Source organism: Papio anubis, chromosome 19 (assembly GCF_008728515.1).
Source record: "Papio anubis isolate 15944 chromosome 19, Panubis1.0, whole genome shotgun sequence".
Taxonomy (NCBI): domain Eukaryota; kingdom Metazoa; phylum Chordata; class Mammalia; order Primates; family Cercopithecidae; genus Papio; species Papio anubis.
This window is the reverse complement of record NC_044994.1, coordinates 16,257,272-16,279,332: the sequence shown is the minus strand read 5'-3', so window position 1 is coordinate 16,279,332 and position 22,061 is coordinate 16,257,272. Positions and strand designations below refer to the sequence as shown.

General features: G+C 40.7%; 1 protein-coding gene and 1 long non-coding RNA gene across 4 annotated transcripts in view; one reads left to right on the top strand and one right to left on the bottom strand.

Annotated features, from left to right (window-relative positions):
• TTC39C (tetratricopeptide repeat domain 39C) overlaps nt 1–22,061 on the bottom strand; it is a 120,191-nt gene that overhangs the window by 40,316 nt on the left and 57,814 nt on the right. For both annotated transcript variants that reach the window (XM_003914244.5, XM_009192537.4), the window contains exons 5-6: nt 12,832–13,186; nt 10,835–11,003 (exon numbers count right to left, since the gene is read on the bottom strand). In XM_003914244.5, the coding sequence (XP_003914293.3) occupies nt 10,835–11,003; nt 12,832–13,186 (524 nt within the window). The remainder of the gene's footprint in view (nt 1–10,834; nt 11,004–12,831; nt 13,187–22,061) is intronic.
• The window catches only part of LOC103879625, an 80,987-nt gene that overhangs the window by 6,732 nt on the left and 52,194 nt on the right, over nt 1–22,061 (top strand). The window contains exon 2 of one of the 2 annotated variants that reach the window (XR_001897273.3): nt 16,741–16,999. This is a non-coding gene — a long non-coding RNA (uncharacterized LOC103879625). Of the gene's footprint in view, nt 1–16,740; nt 17,099–22,061 lie in introns of those variants that run through there. The other variant, XR_640325.4, reaches the window with a different exon arrangement.

The following is a 22,061-nucleotide window of genomic DNA, read 5'->3' as shown; positions in this document are numbered from 1 at the left end:
GGCTCAGATGATTGATAGCATTTTTTAGCAATAAAGTTTTTTTTTAAAATTAAGGTATACACGTTGTATTTTTAGACATAATGCTATTGCACACTTAAGAGACTACAGTACAATGTAAACTTAACTTTTATATGCACCGGGAAACCCAAAAATTCATGGGACTCACTTTATTGTGATATTTGCTTTAGTGCAGTGGTCTAGAACCAAACCCGCAATGTCTCTGATGTATGCCTGTGTATCTTAGTTGAAAGTCATCAAACTTGGTTTAATCAACAACTTACATCTGAAGAAAAAGAGATTGTATAAAATCATACAGAAAATGCACACTCTCAATACTTTTTTTTTTTTTTTTTTTTTGAGATGGAGTCTCGCTCTGTCGCCCAGGCTGGAGTGCAGGGGTGCGATCTCGGCTCACTGCAAGCCCCGCCTCCCGGGTTCCCGCCATTCTCCTGCCTCAGCCTGTCTGGTAGCTGGGACTACAGGCGCCCGCCGCCACCACGCCCGGCTAATTTTTTGTATTTTTAGTAGAAACGGGATTTCACTGTGTTAGCCAGGATGGTCTCGATCTCCTGACCTCGTGATCTGCCTGCCTAGGCCTCCCAAAGTGCTGGGATTACAAGCGTGAGCCACCGCACCTGGCCAATACTTTTATAAAACATCTTTATTGAGATAAAATTCAAATACCATAAAATTCACCCACTTAAAGTGTACAATTTAATAAGCCTTTAGACTATTCATAGAGTAATATTATAGTTATGCAACTACTACTTCAATCTAAGTTTAAAAAATATATATTTTTGAAATAGGGTCTCGGGTCTTCACGGCTCGCTACAGGCTCAACATCCTGGGCTCAGATGATCCTCCCACCTCAGCCTTCCAAATAGCTGGGACTACAGGTGTGCGTCCAGCTAATTTTTTGTAGAAATGGGGTTTCACCACATTGCCAGGCTTGTCTCAAACTTCTGGGCTCAACTGGTCCACCCACCTCAGCTTCCCAAAGTGCTGACGTTACAGGTGTGAGCCACTGTGCTCGGCCTAAAATATTTTCATCCCCCCAAAAGAAACTATGTACCATGTAGCCATTAGAAGTCACTCCCTACCATTCCTTCACCTACCTCCACACTGAAGCAAGCAATAATCTATTTTCTGCCTTTGTAGATGTACCTGTCCTAAAGATGTCATATAAATGGAATCATACAGTATAAGGTCTTTGTTACTGGTTTTTTTCACATAACATGTTTTCAAGGTTCATCCATGCTGTGGTATGTATCTGTACTTAATTCCTTCCTATTGCTGAATAATATTCCACTGTATGAATATATCACATATTGTTTATCCATCATCAGTTGATAGACATCTGAGCTGTTGCCACTTTTTGTCTATTATGGATAATAATATGGAGTGGGGTTTTTATTTCTCTTGTGTATATTCCTAGGAGTGAAATTGCTGTTTCATATAGTTTGACATTTTGAGGAACTGTTGAACTGGGTCCAGAGCAGTCACACCATTTCACATTCCCACTGGCAATGAATGAGGGTTCCAATCACTCTGTACCCTGCCCACACTTGTTATTGGCTGTCTCATCTACTGTAGTTAGCTTGGTGGGTGTGAAACAGTATCTTACTTGGTTTCTATTTGTTTCCTTAGTGATTTATGATATTGCCTATCTTCCTTGCAGAAATGTTTCTTCAGATCCACTGTCCACTTTTAAATTGGCTTGTCTTTATTATTGAGTTGTAACAGTTCTTTACATATTCAGAATACAAGTCCCTTAACAGATGTATAACTTGCAAATATTTTCTCCCATTCTGTGGGTTGTCTTTTCACTTTCTTGATTGTATTTTTATAGCACAAATATTTCATTTTGATGTAGTTCAATTTATTTATTTTTTTGTTGCTGTGCTTTTAGTGTCATGTCTAGGAAACCAAGGCCTAACCCAAGGGTTCTATAGTTTTAGATCTTACATTTAGGTCTATGATCCACTTTGAGTTAATTTTCATGTATAGTATAAGGGTCCAACTTCATTGTTTTGCATTTGTGAACACTCAGTCATCCCAGCACATGGTCTGGCTTTGTCACCCAGGCTGGAGTGCAGTGGCATGATCTCGGATTACTGCAACCTCCACCTCCCAGGCTCAAGCCATCCTACCACCTCAGCCTCCCGAGTAGCTGGAACTACAGATGTGCACTACCATGCCTGGCTAATTTTTATATTTTTTGTAGAGACAGGGTTTCACCATGTTGCCCAGGATGGTCTCAAACTCGTGAGCTCAAGCAATCTGCCTGCCCTGGCCTCCCAAAGTGCTGGGATTATAGGCATTGAGCTACATGCCTGGCTGAAAAGACTATTCTTTGCCCACTGATGTGTCTTGATGTCCTTGTCAAAAGTAAATTGATCATAAGGCTGGGTGTGGTGGCTTATACCTGTAATCCCAGCACTTTGGGAGGCTGAGGTGGACAGAGCACCTGAGGTCAGGAGTTTGAAAACAGCCTGGCCAACGTGGTGAAACCCTACCTCCGCCAAAAATACAAAAATTAGCCAGGTATGGTGGCGCACACCTGTAGTCTCAGCTACTTGGGAGGCTGAGGCATGAGAATCACTTGAACCTACGAGGCGGAGGTTGCAGTAAGCCAAGATCACACCACTGCACTCCAGCCTGGGTGACAGAGCAAGACTCTGTCTCAAAAAAAAAAAAAAAAAAAAAAAAGTAAATTAATCATAAATGTAATTCTCCCTGATCCATATGTCTATTTTATGCTCGTACCACACTGTCTTGATTACTTTGTAGTAAGTTTTGAGAGTAGGAAGTGGAGTTTTCTTTTTCCACTTTCCATTTTTTCCTTCTTTTTCAATATTATTTTGGCTATTTTGGGTCCCTTGAGTTTAGGATCAGTTTGTTAATTTCTGGAAAAAAAAAAATACACACCCACACACACACACACACACACACATATATATATATATATATATATGCTGTGATTGTGACAGACCCTGCATTCAATCTGTAGCTCAATTAGGAAAGTATTGTCATCTTAACGATACTGAGACTTCTGATACAAAACATGGGGTATCTTTTCAGTAGTATTTTAAAAAATGTTAAACTACTTTAATTTATATCATTATGGAAATAAAAATAAACAAACGAAACTACAGGGTAGAGTACTGATTGCTGACACCATGCACAAAATAATGAATAATTATATTCTGGCCCCCTATTTCTTGAGAATTTCTCATCATGTAAGAGCTACACAGAGCTGTTCATAGTCCTTGCTTTTAACAATGCTACCACTGGAGCTATAATCTAATAAGAAACTAAAAACATATATACTGAAATATTTATTGCAGTACTTGCTATCACACTGAAATACTGGGAAACAACAGTCAAATATCCCAGCCACAATTTCCCAACGACAGGAAAACAGCAGATTATTAACACAAGGGAAATCTAAGTAGTCTGCCTGCCTATCAATTATTTATTTAAAAAACTATGTTAATACTTGTAAACATCAGATTTGTAAACAAAACGCAGAAAGTCTCATATGTATAAAGATTACAAAATAATTTTAAGTAAAATAGCTTAGAATGTAATTATCACTAGGTTACTTTTATGACAATTGCTTAACATCTTAAAATAATTATGTATGTGTTTTGAAATGAGAGGATCTCCTTGTCACCTGTAGCAAGCAGAAGGACACCCTACAGCAACCCACTTACTGACATGGAATTCAGCACTAATGCTGCTGAGTGGCAGAATCGGTTTAGCAATATTGCTATAAAGGTCACCTAGCAATAGATTATGCTTTTGCCTCCTACCCTTAGGACTAGCTAGGCAAGGGAAAGCTCATCCTCTTAGGCACACATAATAAGCTTAGGGATATAAATCAATATTAACCTTCTACTTGCTTTTCAACCCAACAGATAGGTAGGGTTAAAAGGACAGCAAGTGTATTGGGGTTACTAACATCTTCTCATTTCGGTAAACAGTCATTAAGCCACACAATATGGATTTATCTCACTGGAAAGTGAGATACAAATACATCCTCCATCTCCTCTACACCAAATTAAATCAATCTCTCATTTTGTATACCTCTAAGAATAAACAGAAACCTTCTTTTTTGGTGCCTGAGCATTAACAGAGTCACGTAGGATGGAGGAAGAGAAGACTACAATTAACAGAACTTCAGGGAATTATTTCTCTTCCTGCATTGCCTTTTTCCTGATCCTATAAATAAAAACATTACATCATGCTGACAAGGCATGCTGTTCCAAATACAAGAGGCGGGCTTGCCCTTCAACAGATGCAAAGAAACACAGCCACCAAACAGCTCTGATAATGTCAACACACCCCAGAGACGGGGGACAGCACAGGCCCTTCTGCACTGGCCCTATTCTCCATGATCCCCCTGGGTCTCCCTGTTCCTTCCTCTATCTGATAAATAAATCACCAGAGGGGTCGACGTCTACTCTCCTGTCCCTGTCACAATGATGAACTGATGGGCTAAAGAATCACAGAGACCTCCCACTTATTCTGGGGGTCACTGATGGAAAATGGAACTTTATCTTAATAAACATACAGAAAGAAAGCACTAAAGCCCACTTTAAAAAGGCACCTCTCACAGTTGATGGCACCCAAAGTCATGGACAGAGGTAAGGTCCAGAGACAGAACACAGGCATGCCGGGGACAGAAGTGTAAAGGAAGTCTTTCATGCAGAGCTTCACAGGGAATTGAAAATGAGGGGGAAGAACCTCCACCCTCTTAAAAGGAACTGGCAAACCAGAGTGACACAAATATGGCGACGTAAAGGTCAAGCATCAAAGCCGTCTCCACAGACACCGAGAGGGTTTGCAAAGCGCATCCTATCATTGTCCCTTTTGCAGCAGGAATGGAGCGAGGGAAGGGGAGGACACAACAGAGTGGTGGATGGGCAGAGAGGGCTGTGTCTCTTCAGAAAAAACAAACAAGGCAGCTTCAAATAGGAGAAAGATTATATAATGAGGCTCCCAGAGCAGGACCATAGCTACCTGATGACTTCAACGTGGCAGGATACCCTAGTCTTTACTGAAATCCAAACTGTTCCATTCTTGACTCGCTACAGACGATGTCACCAATACATCTGGAGCTCACTTGGAGCCGAGAGGTGCAGATGAGGTGAAGACACCAATGTGATTTTTACCTATGTCTGTGTGTATGTTAACATCTATTTGCATGTATATGTATGTGACAAATATACACCCATACAAATATGAAAGATAAAGTTCATTTAATGTATTTACTTTTTTACTTCAATTAAATTTAATTCAGTTCTTTAAAATCCCATCTTTGAAATAAAAATGTGACTCTTAAGAAATGAAACTGATTGTTTAGCCAGCACACTGGAATTTAAACAGCTGATGTGGACCCCTCCTTAGGAGATCATCTTCTTATTTCAATTATCAAGACATTTTTGCAACTTCTTCTTTGGAACTGACTTCAGAAACACATTTAGGTGCCAAAAGAAAAGTAAATAGTCCTTGATAACCAATGTCATTTCTTAAAAAATAAATGACATAGAGCAATAGATTTTTCTACAAGTAGCCTCATCTATTCATTCGGCAAACATACATTGAGGGCCAGACCTGTGCTAGGCTCAGATTTCGATTTCCAAAAACCAAACCTAAGGTTTTAAAATGTCAGCATGCCGGATATTCACAATGTATGGCCTCAAGCTCAGGAGATAGTTTCAAAATAAAGGTCAGGAGTTCGAGACCAGCCTAGCCAACATGGTGAAACCCCGTCTCTACCAATAATACAAAAATTAGCCAGGCATGGTGGTGCACGCCTGTAATCCCAGCTACTCGGGAGGCTAAGGCAGGAGAATCACTTGAACCTAGGAGGCAGAGGTTGCAGTGAGCCAAGATTGCGCCACTGTACTCCAGTCCAGCCTGGGTGACAGAGCAAGACTCTGTCAAAAAAAAAAAAAAAAACAGTTCTCAAAATATTTGCATAGGAACTTATGTTCATTAACTTTATAGAAAACTACTTTCATTTATTTGAATATCTGAACACTTATTTAGAGGTAAATAATATTAAAAATTGGTTACATTACTAGTCACACCATGTAAGGTATGTGTGTTACATTTACATTACTAGTCACACCATGTAAGGTATGTGTGTTACATTACTAGTCACACCATGTAAGGTATGTGTGTTACATTACTAGTCACACCATGTAAGGTTTATTTACAGAAAACCAAATCCTTACATGCCACATACAAAGTAGACAGTTAAAGCTGAAAGAGAAAAAAGTTGTGTAAATCTGTATTGCTTAAAGAAGAAAGGGCAGAGAGAACTGAAAATAGTTTATGAAAATATAGACTTGTCCCTAATATTATAAAAATAATCAAGAAAAATACTCATTAATTGCTTGTATCTTAATGGATATAACACTACCATAGGTTTAACTGAATGAAAATTAAGTGCATATTAATAGAAAATACAGAAAATCAAAATTATAACTACCAATTCACATTTGAAAATTGAGATTCCTAAATAACCCATTGGTCAGCCTCCTAAACGTTGTTTGCATTGTGGAAATTCAGGGATAAGTAAACAGCTGTATAGTACCTACATCTCCTATAGCTACACCCATACCCACTTTTGCCAATCACAGGCCTTGCTTTATTGACAGCTCTCAACACCAAACAAGTTCTTTTTCCCCAAAAGAAAAAAAAAATGAAAATTTGATACCTGACTTCCCAGGCTTAAGCACTCAGTAGGAATAATAACCACCATCACACCATTACTTAGACAGCGTTTGCCACATGCTGGTACTGTATTCACACATTCATTCCCCTCAGCAATGCAGTAAGTCACATGAGAGGAGTCAAGAAAGACAGGATCAGTTGTAAGGACAACATGAGTGGGCAGAGAAGGTTCGAGGCGCGGTACTATAGACACGCAGCGGGGAGAAGCGGAGGCAACGAAACAAGGGAATTCTTTCTGCAGTTTGGCAAAGAGGATCCCGTGCTCACCAGCTGGGGTGTAAACAGACCTCACGACCACGGTGTAGCACTTCACTGTAACATCAACTGAGGCCATAACAGAAAACAGCGAAGTCACCACAACAAGGTTTATGCAAGTGGCATGACAGAAGCAGATCTGTGGAAGAAATCCTCCCATATTCACTCTACGGAGTCCCAAACAGTGAAGGGCAAAGTACGTAAAAAGCAAACAAAACTAAAAGAAAAAGTGGGCACTGAACAGGATTGGAAAATAATGAGTACAGAAGAATGAACACTCACGGGCACAGATTGAGCTAGTCACCCTGCATGTTAGCAAGCTTACGTAAAAGCAGCTGTTCACATAATTTCACAGATTCTGAGTCACTGAAGAAACAAAGATGGTGTTATATGATGCGCCTGCCCTAAATTAGAACTCCTAGACCATGTTCTGTGAGTACGTGTTGATAAAAAGAGCTCAGGGGGCCCTATTCCTAACCTAAATGCTCGCTGCAAAGAAAAAAAATTCTTTGTAAGCAAATTCATTGGAAGGAGTCATGTATGTTTCACAAACTGAGTCAGGGCCTTCGAGACCTTACAAAAAGCCTTTTGCAAGAGCTATATCACAGCCTCCCTGGGCAGAGTTCCTCATCTGCAAATGAAGGATGACACTGTCATTTCTGACACCTTCCTACACATACCTGGGAAGATCAATGAAACACTGCTGTCCGGGCACCTTGAGGTTAATAACAACCATATTTCAAGTTAGCCTTAAAATCTTTTCATCCTCTGGGCCTTTGGGAAGAGCCAAAGAGAAACACTCATCATATTTTGTCTGGCCCTAAAGCTACAGCTCACAAAGTAACAGTAGTCACAGATCTTGTGTGTTTTTTCTTAAAACTAAATACCAGTTAAGTAAGCAAGTCGCATAACTGTGAAGGAGTTCTAGCATCTACCCTCTGCACTCTGATCACAATTATCTACCCCCAAAAGACTACATATCTACTAAAAGCTATAATGTGGACTATGTACCTCCAAAAACCACATTTACAGGAATCCTTTGATGAAGCTGTGGCTTCCTTATTTCTAGAACCATCTTGACAACAAGGAATGACTGCTTATTTTCAGTTCACTCAATCCTTTATAGGAATTAGTCATGGCACAAACTAAAACCATGTCAAAGTAAGATTTTTGGAAAAAAAAAGTTACTGGCTTAACCAAAAGATAAGCAATTTTGTTTTAAAATGAAAAATTAACTCAAATGGCAAGCATAACAAAATATAAATTCTGGTTTTCACATTTCTGTTTAACAACTTCAAAATCTAATTTAGAACATTCATTCATCAGCAGAATAAAGGGACAGAATTCTAACAAATGCCCAAAGCTAAGGTGCCTAACTGCCCTGCTGCACACAATTTTAAACTTTAGGCTTCTAGATGGATCGTTGAAGAGATGACTGATGTAAATCTCTGAATTCTACACTTTACTCATCAATGCACCAATTAGAAACAGTAGCCGGTCACCATGAATTTACTGTCCCCTTGTAATAAACATCTGTTAAACACTAAACCCAGCAAATCTCTGTTAAACACTAAACCCTGTATCATTGTGTTCAAAGCTACTCAGAACTTATGTCTGCCCTTTAAGAAATCTAAATCTAAGAAAGCAGTCATCCTGAGGCCAGGCACAGTGGCTCACACCTATAATCTCAGCACTTTGGGAGGCCAAGGATGGAGGATCTCTTGAGCCCAGGAGTTTGAGACCAGATTGCCCAACATTGGGAGACTCCATCTCTAAAAATAAAAATTCAAAAATTAGTCAGGCATGGTGTCGCACACCAGTACTCCCAGCTACTTTGAAGGCTGAGGTCGGAGGATCGCTTGAGCCTGGAAGGTTGAGGCCGAGGCTGCAGTGAGCTATGACTGTGCCACTGCACTCCAGTCTGGGCAACCAAGTGAGACCCCATTTCAAAAAGGAAAAGGAAAAAAAAGAGTGAGAGAAAAAAGGGAGAAACACAACCCAAGGCTCACGAGCCTTAATGCAAAGAAAAACAATTTCAAGATAATGAGAAGAAAAACAATTTGGAGACAAGTTTAAATAATTCAGATGTTGGTGGGATTTCTGTACTATATCTCAATTTTATTTTCTTTTATATATTTATTTCTGAGACGGAGTCTTGCTCTGTCACCCAGGCTGGAGCGCAGTGGCGCAATCTCGGCTCACTACAACTTCTGCCTCCCAGGTTCAAGTGATTCTTGTGTCTCAGCCTCCCAAGTAGCTGGGATTACAGGCATGCACCACCATGTCCAGCTAGTTTATTGTAATTTTAGTGGAGACAGGGTTTCACCATGTTGGCCAGGCTGGTCTCGAACTCCTGACCTCAGGTGATACACCTGCCTCAGCCTCCCAAAGTGCTGGGATTACAGGCATAAGCCACCGTGCCCAGCTTATACCTCAATTTTCAACTGCTAGTATAATCTCTAAAACACATCTTCCATATATAAAGCGCTTAGAAAATTGCTCTGCAAGATCTTCAGATTTAAGGAGTCACTTTATGAAGGAGAAAAATGACTGGGAAAGTAAAATACACTCCATTGCCTGCATCCCCACCCCAAAAATAACAAATCATTCCTGTGCCCATGAAAGCATTTCTAGGTAAAAATCTTCAAAAGGACTCATGGGGGCTGATTTCTCAGAGTGCCTGGTTAACCTCAAACTGATTCACTTATCAGTTAAAATCTCAAACTGATTCACTAATAACTACTGGTAAGAATGTAGACGGAGCAGCTACTCTAACAGCTATCTTATTTCATAGGTATGATTCATTTCTTATATTTTCATTTTTCCACAAATCCTCATAACCTCAAACAAGCAGATAAAAAGACATGCAGTGGCTCACGCCTGTAATCACAGCACTTTGGGAGGCCAAGGCGGGCAGATCACAAGGTCAGGAGATCGAGACCATCCTGGCTAACTCGGTGAAACCCCGTTTCTACTAAAATTAGCCGGGCATGGTGACAGGTGCCTGTAGTCCCAGCTACTCGGGAGGCTGAGGCAGGAGAATGGTGGGAACCCGGGAGGAGGAACTTGCTGTGAGCTGAGATCGCGCCACTGCACTCTAGCCTGGGCGACAGAGCGAGACTCCGGCTCAAAAAAAAAGACATGCAAAGGAGAAGCAGACTCCTCCAAAGGCCAGGGCATTTCTGGTTCTGGAGTGAGACAACCCGGGCCCACTCACTGGGTAAGCACAGGAAGTTACTTGAAGCCCTCTCCGATTCTTGTTTATTTCTTCTATAACATGCAGATGACAATTTTATACCTCTGTCACAGGGTTGTTCTGAGGATGAAATGGAAGAGCATGTGTAAAGCTCTTGACACAGTACTGAGCCAAATTAAGCATATGAAAATATGATAAAAGCTTCTAATATTTCAAAGCTCATGTTGCCCTGATATTTAAGGCAGTAACTTTTGTATAAGTCAATTGTTAGCCAAGATCAAAGTTTAGAAAGAGATTACTAGTAACTCAGAGAGGGAAAAAAATTGTATTTTGTGTTTTTCAACTAGCGATTAAATAATGCTCACATGCCTTAAGCTGGAAGTGCACCAATCTTGTGTCATTAGCAATGAGGAATCTTACCCCTACTTCGCCCACATCTTCCGAACAGAAGGTAACTGACTAACATCCTGGGTTCCTGGAAGAGTCTTCCCTAGCAATGATGCAAGGAAAGGCAAAAGAACAAAATGCTCCCGGGCCCTGTGACATTCTGGCTCGTTTTGATACCAGTCCTCAAGTGAGAATCAGAGATTTGATCATCGGAGGCTTTATTTTAAAAAGATGAGGAAGGTACAGTACCTCTAGTCGTTGTATCCGTCCCTTGAAAAACATAAAGAGGGAAGAATTTGGATAAGCAGCTTCTTTTTTAAGGAGAATTTCCTTGGCTTCATCCAGGCCTGCCTTGTTATCACTGCCATCCAAGGCAAAAAACGGGCGGACTACAGTATGATACCAGAGCAGAGCTAATCTAGAGCAAGAGGGAGAGAAACGTTGAGCACATAACTTTTCTTATACCGTTTCCATTTTTCAAAAAACCAGTATGTGTTCTTCCAATACTACTCTTTCCAAAAAGCTTACTATGCAGTCTCTGAAGAAGTAAAATCAGAGACTTTCCCCATTTTAATGTTAATATTTGGAAAACTGCAACTTTAGCACAATATATAAATCACAAGACACCCTTCCCTCAGGGGAGAATAAAGTAACAGGAGCATTCAGTGTTTTTGAGCCTTCTAGATGGATTGCTGAAGAGATGGCTGACATAAATCTCTGAACTCTACACTTTACTCATCCATGTACCAATTAGAAAAGGTAACTGGTCACCATGAATTTACTGTTCCCTTGTAATAAAGGCTTTATTTATTTATTTATTTATTTATTTATTTATTTATTTTGGCAAAAGGAAAATGTTTTCTCTTGTGTTCACAAAACTTAGGGTATAAACCCAGAATCTAACTTTAAATATCATGTACAAATAAATAGATCAAAAGGAAAAAGAAAATTTTTTAAAAAGAATAAATTTAAATACAGAAACCACAGACACAAATTATGCTAAATTGGGTTAAAATCGGTGAGAGGATAAGACAAAGGGCTCTTTCTCTGGCCTTTGAAGATGCTCAATTTAAAAAACAAGCAAATTAATAAACTACTTCAGATCCCTTGCCCCAAACTCATTACTTAAAACAAAAATGGCCATGTTAAACTAGGTAAACAAAACAGTCATTGGGATTTGATTTAATAAACAGACAAAAATGTTTAACCAACATGTCAAATATTTTTATGTAAATGCATACTTATGGTGTGCTTATAAAATTTGGTTCTCTAATGGATCTCATACTAATTACATTATTAATTCTATTCATTTCTTTATCAGAGACAAGCATAAAATATTAAGATATAAACAGACAAATGATCACAAGTTAACAAACCTGTTAATTCACATTAATAAAGGACAACTGTGTAATTTAATGAGTTTAGGGAGGTATAATTTTTTTAATGAAAAATTAAAGATATTTTAAATAGCTATCAGTTGATTAAAAGTTAACATCCAAATTCTCAATACTGATACAAGTAAGGTCCTCTGGGATATCAACATTTTTGGGGAAAATGTTGACAAGTGCTGTAATGTTAGACAAAGAATATCCGGAATCTTGTTAAATTACTCAACTTACAAATGGTAGATATTTGCCAGACTAAAATAAACAAACAAAAATCACATCACTTTTAACTGATGTAGAAATCGGTGAATTCTTGTTCTAGATGGTGATATCAGCTTCCTCATGCTCTCCTGCTTAAATAATTATTATTTAAGTTTAAACCAAGGAACATAACATGACTCAGTTTAGTGGAAGAGCACAAAATATCCATGTCACGTATAAGAAACCACCTTGAATCATCAAGGAAAATATCCCAATGTGAGGATTCTGTATAAGAATAAAAATTTCAGAACCACAGAAAGAGCTTATCAAATTTGTACCTTCTAAGTCCAAAAATCAGAATCATGAATCTCACAGACTATGGTCAAAGTCACAAAAACTGCTTCTAAAATCATTTGAGGTTTTAAAATACATGACTTGTGAGACTCATGAATAACGCCTTGTTCTCTAACTAAAGTCAGCTTAGAACCACCACCATGACCACAGAACACAGTCCTTGGTGTTGCACTGAAAGACGTAAGACACAGCATCCTGTCAACCAACCAAACATTTTACCTGAAGTTTCCTTTAAAGTCTTTGATTGTCGTTTACTTACTTTCAAGACTATATTATCTACCAAAGCATTGCAATACAGCTACTCACGTAGCTAAAGGGGCCTTCATGTCCTTACTTTCGCTTGCATACATCAGTGAAGAAAGCCCCTGTAGGCGGTCTCCAGGAAAACCCAGCAGGTTGATGATTTTGAGCAGGTTTGGGGGCACCATGGATATGCAAAGGTGAAAAAGGCCATATCCAAAGCTAACAGCACCTTTCAGTCTGTTTAGAGACTCCTCAGACACCCCTTCAGCCACAATGTGATTATCATTTGCAGCATCAGAAGTCAAGGACTCTTCAGTTAGCTTCTTCTGATACAGCTCCTGAAGGGCATTGATGTCCAGATAGCATTTATTGTAAATCTTCCAGGCTTTCCTAAGGATCCACCCACCTTTGATATAAGCTAAAAAGAGAAAGGGAGAAAACATTCAAAAACATTCAAAATAATTTTTTCTATTTCTAGAGTAAAGGATACTGAACAGTAACCTGAAAATCAAGCCAAAAATTTAAAAAACATAAAAAGTATTATCGATCGCACCCACTTTTCTTACAGTGCTTACTTAAACGTCTTATTTCTCATCACTCTCCCTTCACTACACTGGATGATGATTGGTAAGCACGTGTTTTTCTGCTCTTTGTTCTATGAAGCCCTTCATGCAGTACCTAGAGCATGGTATGTAATATACATTGAATGAATGAATGCATCACCTGAATCCAACATCTTTTCATGCGTTCTGTGACACCCTCCATTGCGTTTCTGAATTACTATACTGCTTTCCTGATAAACATTTTTATAATCCTTGCATTTGTATACCCTGTGTTACAGTCCTCCTTAAAAGCAAGTTCTTGGTCTTGGTCAGGTGACAATTAAATTTCTAGCTGAGGTTGGGCACAGTGGCTCATGCCTGTAATCTCAGCCCTTTGGGAGACCGAGGTGGGCAGATTACTTAAGTCCAGGAGTTTGAGACCAGGCTGAGCAACATGGAGAAAACTCATCTCCATAAAAAATACAAAATTTAGTCAGGTGTGGTAGTGTGCACCTGTAGTCCCAGCTACCTGGAAGGCTGACGTGCGAGGATTCCCTGAGTCCTAGAGGTCAAGACTGCAGTGAGCCACAACTGTGCCACACCACGCTAGCCTGGGCAACAGAGTGAGATCCTGTCTCAAAAAAAAAAAAAGAAAAAAATGTATACTCAAGCACCAAGCATTGCGTCTTGTCAAAAATAAAATAAAATAAAACAAAATAAAATAAAATAAAACAAGCAGGCAAAAAAGATTAATATTTACTGGGTAAACAAATAGTTCCAGTTTATTATCAAAAAAGTCATTCATGTTAAATGCAAAATGTAAAGACCTCTAAATTCACGTATATCTGAGGCCTACTGTGTGGCTTAACCACACCTTATCAGAATGGCTTTATTTGGTTTATGAAATTGGGGTTTATCCACTGCCCCAACCACAGTGAAGTAGCAATAAAAAAGTTACTGCACAGCAGAAGGTACAAATCTCTTATCTTTAAACCTCCCTCCCCCACTGGCCCCTGTCAGGACCCTGCTGTTGTCCACTCCTCCTAGGAATATTTTTGCTTTCAGATGAGTAGGAAGGGTTGTGGGAGGTCAACTTACGTGGGACTATCTGAGTGTATCATCATCGCATTTTTGAGGAAAGGATTTTCTGTAGGGAATTTTCCGTAAAATACAGTTCTCTCATAACTATGAGAGAGCTTATCCACTTGGCAATGTTACTAATACGATACCAACTCCAACCCTCATGCACAAATGGACAACATGAACTGTCAGACTTTCAGGCCCTTCAGAACAGTAGGAAAAGAGGTTTTCAGAAAGGCATTTCTAATTTTCAGAAAATATATGCAATAAAATAAAATCTGATTTACAACCACCCAATCCCGGAATTGAGAGTGATCTAAGAATAGATGTGTGGAAAAGAGTGATGCAGCCGGCCTGACTGCTATCATTCAATAGAACTGCTAACAAGGTTGGCCCTTGGATGGAATGGGAGCTTGGGTTCTGGGAAAGTTCTTACCATTTCCAAGACTGATAAGAGTGGCTCACTGTGTGCACCTAAACTGTCTGCACAAATAATATGATATACATTGAACACTGATTTTTCTTCTGGGAGTCTGGAATTTGTCTACGTGCAAGGTAGGGGTGCCTACAATGATCAACCCCCAATAAAAACTCTGGCACTAAGTCTAATGAGATTCCCTGGTTGGTGACATTTCATTTGTGTTGTCATAACTCATTGCTGGGGCAAATTAGCACACCCTGTGTGCCTCCCCAGAGAGCAAAGCCTTGGAAGCTTGTGCCTGGTCTCCCCTGGACTCCGCTGCCCCATGTGCTTTTTCCCTTTGCTGATTTTCCTTTGTATCTAAGGAACACAAACGAACTACAAAACATAATCTAAGTCCTCCAAAAATCTACAATAAAATTAGGAAAGAAAACCAATACAAATGACAAAATGAGCATGCAACAAAATTTTGCTGTAAGAAGTCACAGCTGAGAATATGACTGTAAGATGAGTCTTGCATGGAAGTCATCAAACCTGGGGGTGGTCTGGGGCACTCCCAATCCATGGTATTAAGCTATTATTTTACTTAAATGCATCAACTTTCTGACAAATGGTGAACATATCACCCATGGAACCACATTTAAAAACAACTATCCTACAACTTCTGGGTGATTAATGTCCTATAGTCTACCTCCACTAAAAAGAATGCTATAGGATAGAATGAACAAGTAAAACAAATTAATCTACAAAGTTTTCTTAGTAACTTTAAAATAATAAAAGTAATATATTTGAAACAATTTCTCTTCATTCGTTCTACTTAAGAATATTTACTGTGCCGAGCGGGGTGGCTCACGCCTGTAATCCCAGCACTTTGGGAGGCCGAGGTGGGCAGATCACAAGGTCAGGAGATCGAGACCATCCTGGCTAACACGGTGAAACCCCGTCTCTACTAAAAATACAAAAAATTAGCCGGGCGTGGTGGTGCGTGCCTGTAGTCCCAGCTACTCGGAGGCTGAGGCAGGAGAATGGCATGAACCCAGGAGGCAGAGCTTGCAGTGAGCCGAGATGGTGCCATGCACTCCAGCCTGGGCGACAAAGCGAGACTCCATCTCAAGAAAAAAAAAAAAAAAAAGAATATTTACTGAACAAACACCACATTTCAAGCACTGTTCTAGGTGAATCGAAGTGAAATAAGACAGAGATCCTTCCTTTAAGAGGCTCAGTGACGTTTTCCCCTCCTAAATGGAAGCACTGTGGGAAAAGAAAGCCTGGAGAAAACCCTGAAGCTTCTTTTATACTGACAAAGTGGATTTTTAAGTGTCTGGATTGATCCAGCATGCCCAGAAACAAGAAAGATCATGCTCAGTTACAATCCAAAAAGCCAAAGATTTAACAGAAAAGCAGGAAAAAAAAAAAAAAAAATAGAAACTAGAATGTATATTATTGAGAACACAGAGGCAACTCGAATCTAATTCAAAACAAATAATCACAGGCTGCATATTTTAAACAAAACCCAAAAACTATCGACCGGCTACTGTTTATATTATGTGCCTGGCACTGTGCTTGCCATCTGAGGAACAGCAAAGAACTATAAAACATAGTCCAATCCTGCCTAATGCCCACAATAAAATTAGAAAAGAAAATAAACACAAAGGAAAAAATAAGCATGCAACTTAACATATATATTTAAATGCTCTACTGGGTCATATATAGAAAGAGTGAAAACAAATAATGCTGAGATGATGAGTGAATTGTTCTTTTTTATCTCCTTTTTTTTTGTCACTAGTTTTCCATGTAGTAAACACATAAATAAATTAGAGAGTACAAAATAGTTATTGCAGGATTTTGGAAGAACACTTTACTCCTACCCATTCTTTACTGGAAATTTGGAGGGGTCAAATTAACTCCATTTTATCCTGTATTTTCCAGGCTTCCTCAGCTTTATTAAAGGAAGTGAAGCTTGCACTAAGGGAAAGGGAATGCCCCAGGAGAAAGAAGCAGGAACGCTGGCAGGAAGGAGCAGATGGGCGAGCGGCTTGGAGGCAGAGTGAAGCAGGGGACACCCCAGGACAAAAGGGTGCAAGCCCAACAGAAGAGTGAACACCTGCTCCCAGAGAAACGGCATCTCTCAATGTGACGTCGAAGGGACCACGATTACAGACATGAATGCTAACAATTCTGACCTCAGGTGAGGAACTATAGAAATGGATGGTAGAATGGAAACAAATGTTAAGAATCCATCCACTCCTGAGTGCGTGGAACTAAATCAATAAAACATTAACAGAAACTTCCACGGTGAAAACCCCACTCTTCTAGAATAAGAATATAATGAGTTCAATCTGTCTTTAATTTTGTGCCTAAGATAGGTGCCAATGTCTGAAAGCATATGTTAAAGTCTATGGTAACAAGCTGTAAGGTCCTTAATTTGAGCCAAGGAAACGGAACCCAACCTTTTCAGCTGAGTCAAAGATGATAAACTGAAGTATGTCAAAACAAACTTAATGCCCATGTTGAGAGAGGCTTTGCTTTTACTACATTCTACATCCAACTTGGCACTGAAACAGGTTCTCGGGACTTGCCCTACTCTCCATCCCACACTCTGTAAAGCAAAAATTCCAGCCACAGCCAGGCCAAGCAGGAGGAGGCAGAGACTGGGGGAGGATGCAGCAGAGAGAACAGCACACTCTGCACCGTGGTTCCTACAGGGGCCGCTCCAGCAGCTCCACACAAGGACACAGCAGCTGAGTGCATGTCTTCCCAACAAGCAGAGAACACGCTATTGAAGAGCTGTACACCCTGCACAGCCTTTCATCTGGCTGCTCTGAAAGGTCAAGTATAAATCATTCAGCTGTCATTATCTCTGTGTCTGTGGAAGGAGGTGGAGACAGCAGAAAACCACAGACCCGGCCGGGCACAGTGGCTCATGCCTGTAATGCCAGCACTTTGGGAGGATGAGGCGGGTGGACCACTTGAGGTCAGGAGTTCAAAACCAGCCCGGCCAACATGGTGAAACTCTGCCTCTACTAAAAAACACAAAAAAATTAGCCAGGCATGGTGGCAGGTGCCTGTAGTTCCAGCTACTTGGGAGGCTGAGGCCGGAGAATAGCATAAACCCAGGAGGTAGAGGTTGTAGTGACCCAAGATTGTGCCACTGCACTCTAGCCTGGGCAACAGACAATTTGTCCCATCTTATGAGGACCAGGCAACAACTAGCTGAGAGACAGAGGAGGCAAGAGGAAACCCTGCCCTATACGGGGGCAGAAGTCTTCCCTGGCAAAGGGCAAGAGCTGCTTGCAAAATGGGAGTATCAAGTTACACTAAATTGATCTTGGTTAAATTTTGTAATTTTTCATGGGAACTGTATCTGGTGCAAGCATCTACTAAAGCCTGTCTGTTCAACTGTCCTGGAAGGAGACTGGTTAACCCGTGATAGAAGGTAATTCAGGCTTGCCTCTCTTGTGACCCAAATAATAGACCTTTTTTTTTTTCTTGAGACAAGGTCTCAGTTGGATTGCCCAGGCTACAGTGCAGTGGCACTATCTCACCTCACTGCAGCCTTGACCTCCCAAGTTCAGGTGATTCTTCCACCTCAGCCTCCCGAGTAGCTGGGACTACAGGCACACGCCACCAAGCCTGGCTGATTTTTTGTTTTTTTAGTAGAGATAGGGTTTTGCCATGTTGCCCAGGTTGGTCTCAAATTCCTAGACTCAAACAATCCACCCACTTCTGCCTCCCAAAGTGCTAGGAGCCACCGTGCACAGGTGTGAGCCACCATGCCTGGCCCAAGACTTTGAAGGACAAAAGATGATTTAGTTTTCACCAGTCAGCCCACTGCCTTGTTATCTTTAACGTTCACCAACAGACCTTTTTTTTTTTTTTTAATTATACTTTAAGTTCTAGGGTACATGTGCACAACGTGCAGGTTTGTTACATATGTATACATATGCCATGTTGGTGTGCTGCATCCATTAACTCATCATTTACATCAGGTATTTCTCCTAATGCTATCCCTCCCCCCTCCCCCCATTCCACAACAGGCCCCAGTGTGTGATGTTCCCCTTCCTGTGTCCAAGGGTTCTCACTGTTCAATTCCCGCCTGTGAGGACATGCGGTGTTTAGTTTTCTGTCCTTGCAACAGTTTGCTCAGAATGATGGTTTCCAGCTTCATCCGTGTCCCTACAAAGGACATGAACTCATCCCTCTTTATGGCTGCATAGTATTCCATGGTGTAAATGTGCCACATATTCTTAATCCAGTCTATCACTGATGGCCATTTGGGTTGGTTCCAAGTCTTTGCTATTGTGAATAGTGCTGCAATAAACATACGTGTGCATGTGTCTTTATAGCAGCATGATTTATAATCCTTTGGGTATATACTCAGTAATGGGATCACTGGGTCAAATGGTATTTCTAGTTCTAGATCCTTGAGGAATCGCCACACTGTCTTTCACAATGGTTGAACTAGTTTACACTCCTACCAATAGTGTAAAAGTGTTCCTATTTCTCCACATCCTCTCCAGTACCTGTTGTTTCCTGACTTTTTAATGATCGCCATTCTAACTGGTGTGAGATGATATCTCACTGTGGTTTTGATCTGCATTTCTCTGATGGCCTGTGATGATGAGCATTTTTTCATATGTCACCAACAGACTTCCAATAGGCTCACTTCTCCAATCCCAATATCTTCCTGAATGGCATTACCTTTCCTCCATTTCCTCCCTTTAATTTTGCCTGAGGTTGCAAATTTTTGAATTTTTGCAATCAGATCTTGGCAATAGCCTTGAACAGTAGGATATAAATAACTCCCACACGCTTAGCATTCCAATAATGGAAAACTAGGCATAAATGGATTTTCATATATACCCACCATGTTCTAGGCAAAAACATCCTACCAGGGTCTAAGGACACAGAGAAGGAAACGGACCTTCATTCTTTATAACCCTCCTCAGGGATAAGGGATACTTGATCTTCCCAAAGATTCAGAATCACTTGTTCCCTATGCAACCTCTATGACTAACTTATGTGCCTATGACTGAAGTATCCTCCTGAATTAGAATTTATTTACTTACTTATTTTTTCCTACTGCCAAACCATGAGTTCGCCCAGGGCATGAGGTGCATCTCATTCATCCTAGACTACCAGCACCTATCATCTCACAGCATGTGGGCACACAGGAAATGCTCAACATATGTGGAGAAGAGGTAAAACAGCAGATAGATTGCACAGTCCCTGCCCTCAAGGAGCATGTAGCCTAACGCTTTAGGCAGACATGTAAATATATATGAGTATTGCTATGCGATACATGCAGTAAATGGTGATGTACAGGATGTAAGTAATAGCACAACAAAGGCCAGATTGGCTGGGCATGGTGGCTCACACCTGTAATCCCCACACTTTGAGAGGACAGGGTGGAAGGATTGCTTGAGCCCAGGAATTCAAGACCTGCCTGGGCAGCATAATGAGACACCTATTTCTACAAAAACATTTTTAAAAATTAGCCAGGTGTGGTGGTACGTGTCTGCAGTCCCAGCTACTCAAGCGGCTGAGGCAAGAGGATCACTTGAACCTAGGAGCTCAAGGCTGCAGTGAGCTATGATCTCCAGCCTAGGTGACAGAGCGAGACCTTGCCTCTTAAAAAAAAGAACCAGGATTGACATGAGGAGGGAATGCTGTACAAAGGAGGAAGGCCTGGGCTGTACTTGATTAAGCATAAGAGAAAGATAAAGGGGGTAGGGGTGTTCCACACCGACAGGGTAAGGTGAATAAAAGCTCAAGGCAGCAGGGGGTATTCAGGGAAGTGTGAGAACCTCGGCTCAGCTAGATGAGGTAGTAGAAGGGCAGGGGGCTGGGAAAGAGTCTTATATGCTCTGCACAAAAGGAATTCAGACTTTGCCTTGCAGGTGAGGCAGGCTAGCTAAGTGTTTAAAGCATGGGTTTAAGTGGTTCTGGAAAGATGCTCTAGCAGCAACAGAGAGTGTGGCCCAGAGGGGAGCAACAGGCAGTGTGGCTACTATTCTAGCCCAGGGCACAGGGAGCACCTGAGGGAGAAGGCCCCAAGAAACCCAGGTTTCTGGGCCACTTGGCAGGTGGTAGCACAAGCAGCCAAACTAAGATGGAAGCACATGGACAGTACCAGGATTTCAGTTAGGAAACGAGAAAACCATGGTTCAGGCCCTGGTTCTGTTTTCACCAACAAGCTGCATAAATCATTCAACCACAACTGTCTCACCTGTCAAAGCAGGAAAACAATCTCATCTAAGGAAAACTGGAGTATATATGTCGTCAAGAATACAAAGGTGAGAAAGACATGGGCCCTCTCTTCAAATCCAAAAGGAAATAAAGGAAACTTACAATAAAACAAGGTGGCAAGTGCCATAAAATATGTTTTAAAAATAATTTCTTTTTTACCACAAAAGTAATATATTCTTGCTGCAATAAAAGACCCTTGGATAATAGAGTGAATTTAAAAGATATAAAATAGTATGGGAAATTAAAGAGATGACGGAGTAATTCATTATAAGGAAGTTTAAATGAGATAAACACAAGTTCTTTTAAAAGTAAGAAGCATTGACTGGGCATGGTGGCTCATGCCTGCAATCCCAGCACTTTGGGAGGCCAAGGTGGGTGGATCACTTAAGAGCAGGAGTTCGAGACCAGCCTGGCTATATGGTGAAACCCTGTCTCTACTAAAAATACAAAAAATTAGCCAGGAGTGGTGGCATGCACCTGTAATCCTAGCTACTTGGGAGGCTGAGGTATAAGAATTGCTTGAACCTGGGAGGCAGAGGTTGTGCAGTGAGCTGAGATTGTGCCACTGCACTCCAGCCTGCATGATAGAGTGAGAAACTGTCTTTTTTAAAAAAAAAAAAAAAAAAAGCATGAACCATTAAAAAGTTCACATTGGCTCATCTCTACCAGAGCTCTGGCCTGTGTGTGTGCCCTTGGCCCCTCAGTGCTGCCCTGCTCCAGGAGTGGGGAGGGCCACCCATTAACAAACATCTCCAACAAGGAGCTTTGTGAGTTTTTTTTTCCCCCAAGAAAATTATCCATGTAAAATGTTTTCTAAGAAATGTAGATCCCAACAATGAAGTAAACAAATTATTTGTAGCTTAATAACCCACTGGGTGTCTGAAAGGCAAATAGAGCACACTGTTGGTTGTCTTTGTTTGAAACAAATACTGAGCTATTCACAAAGCAATAACCACTACATAAGTTTATGACAACCCAAGGCTTTCATGCCTATGAGAATT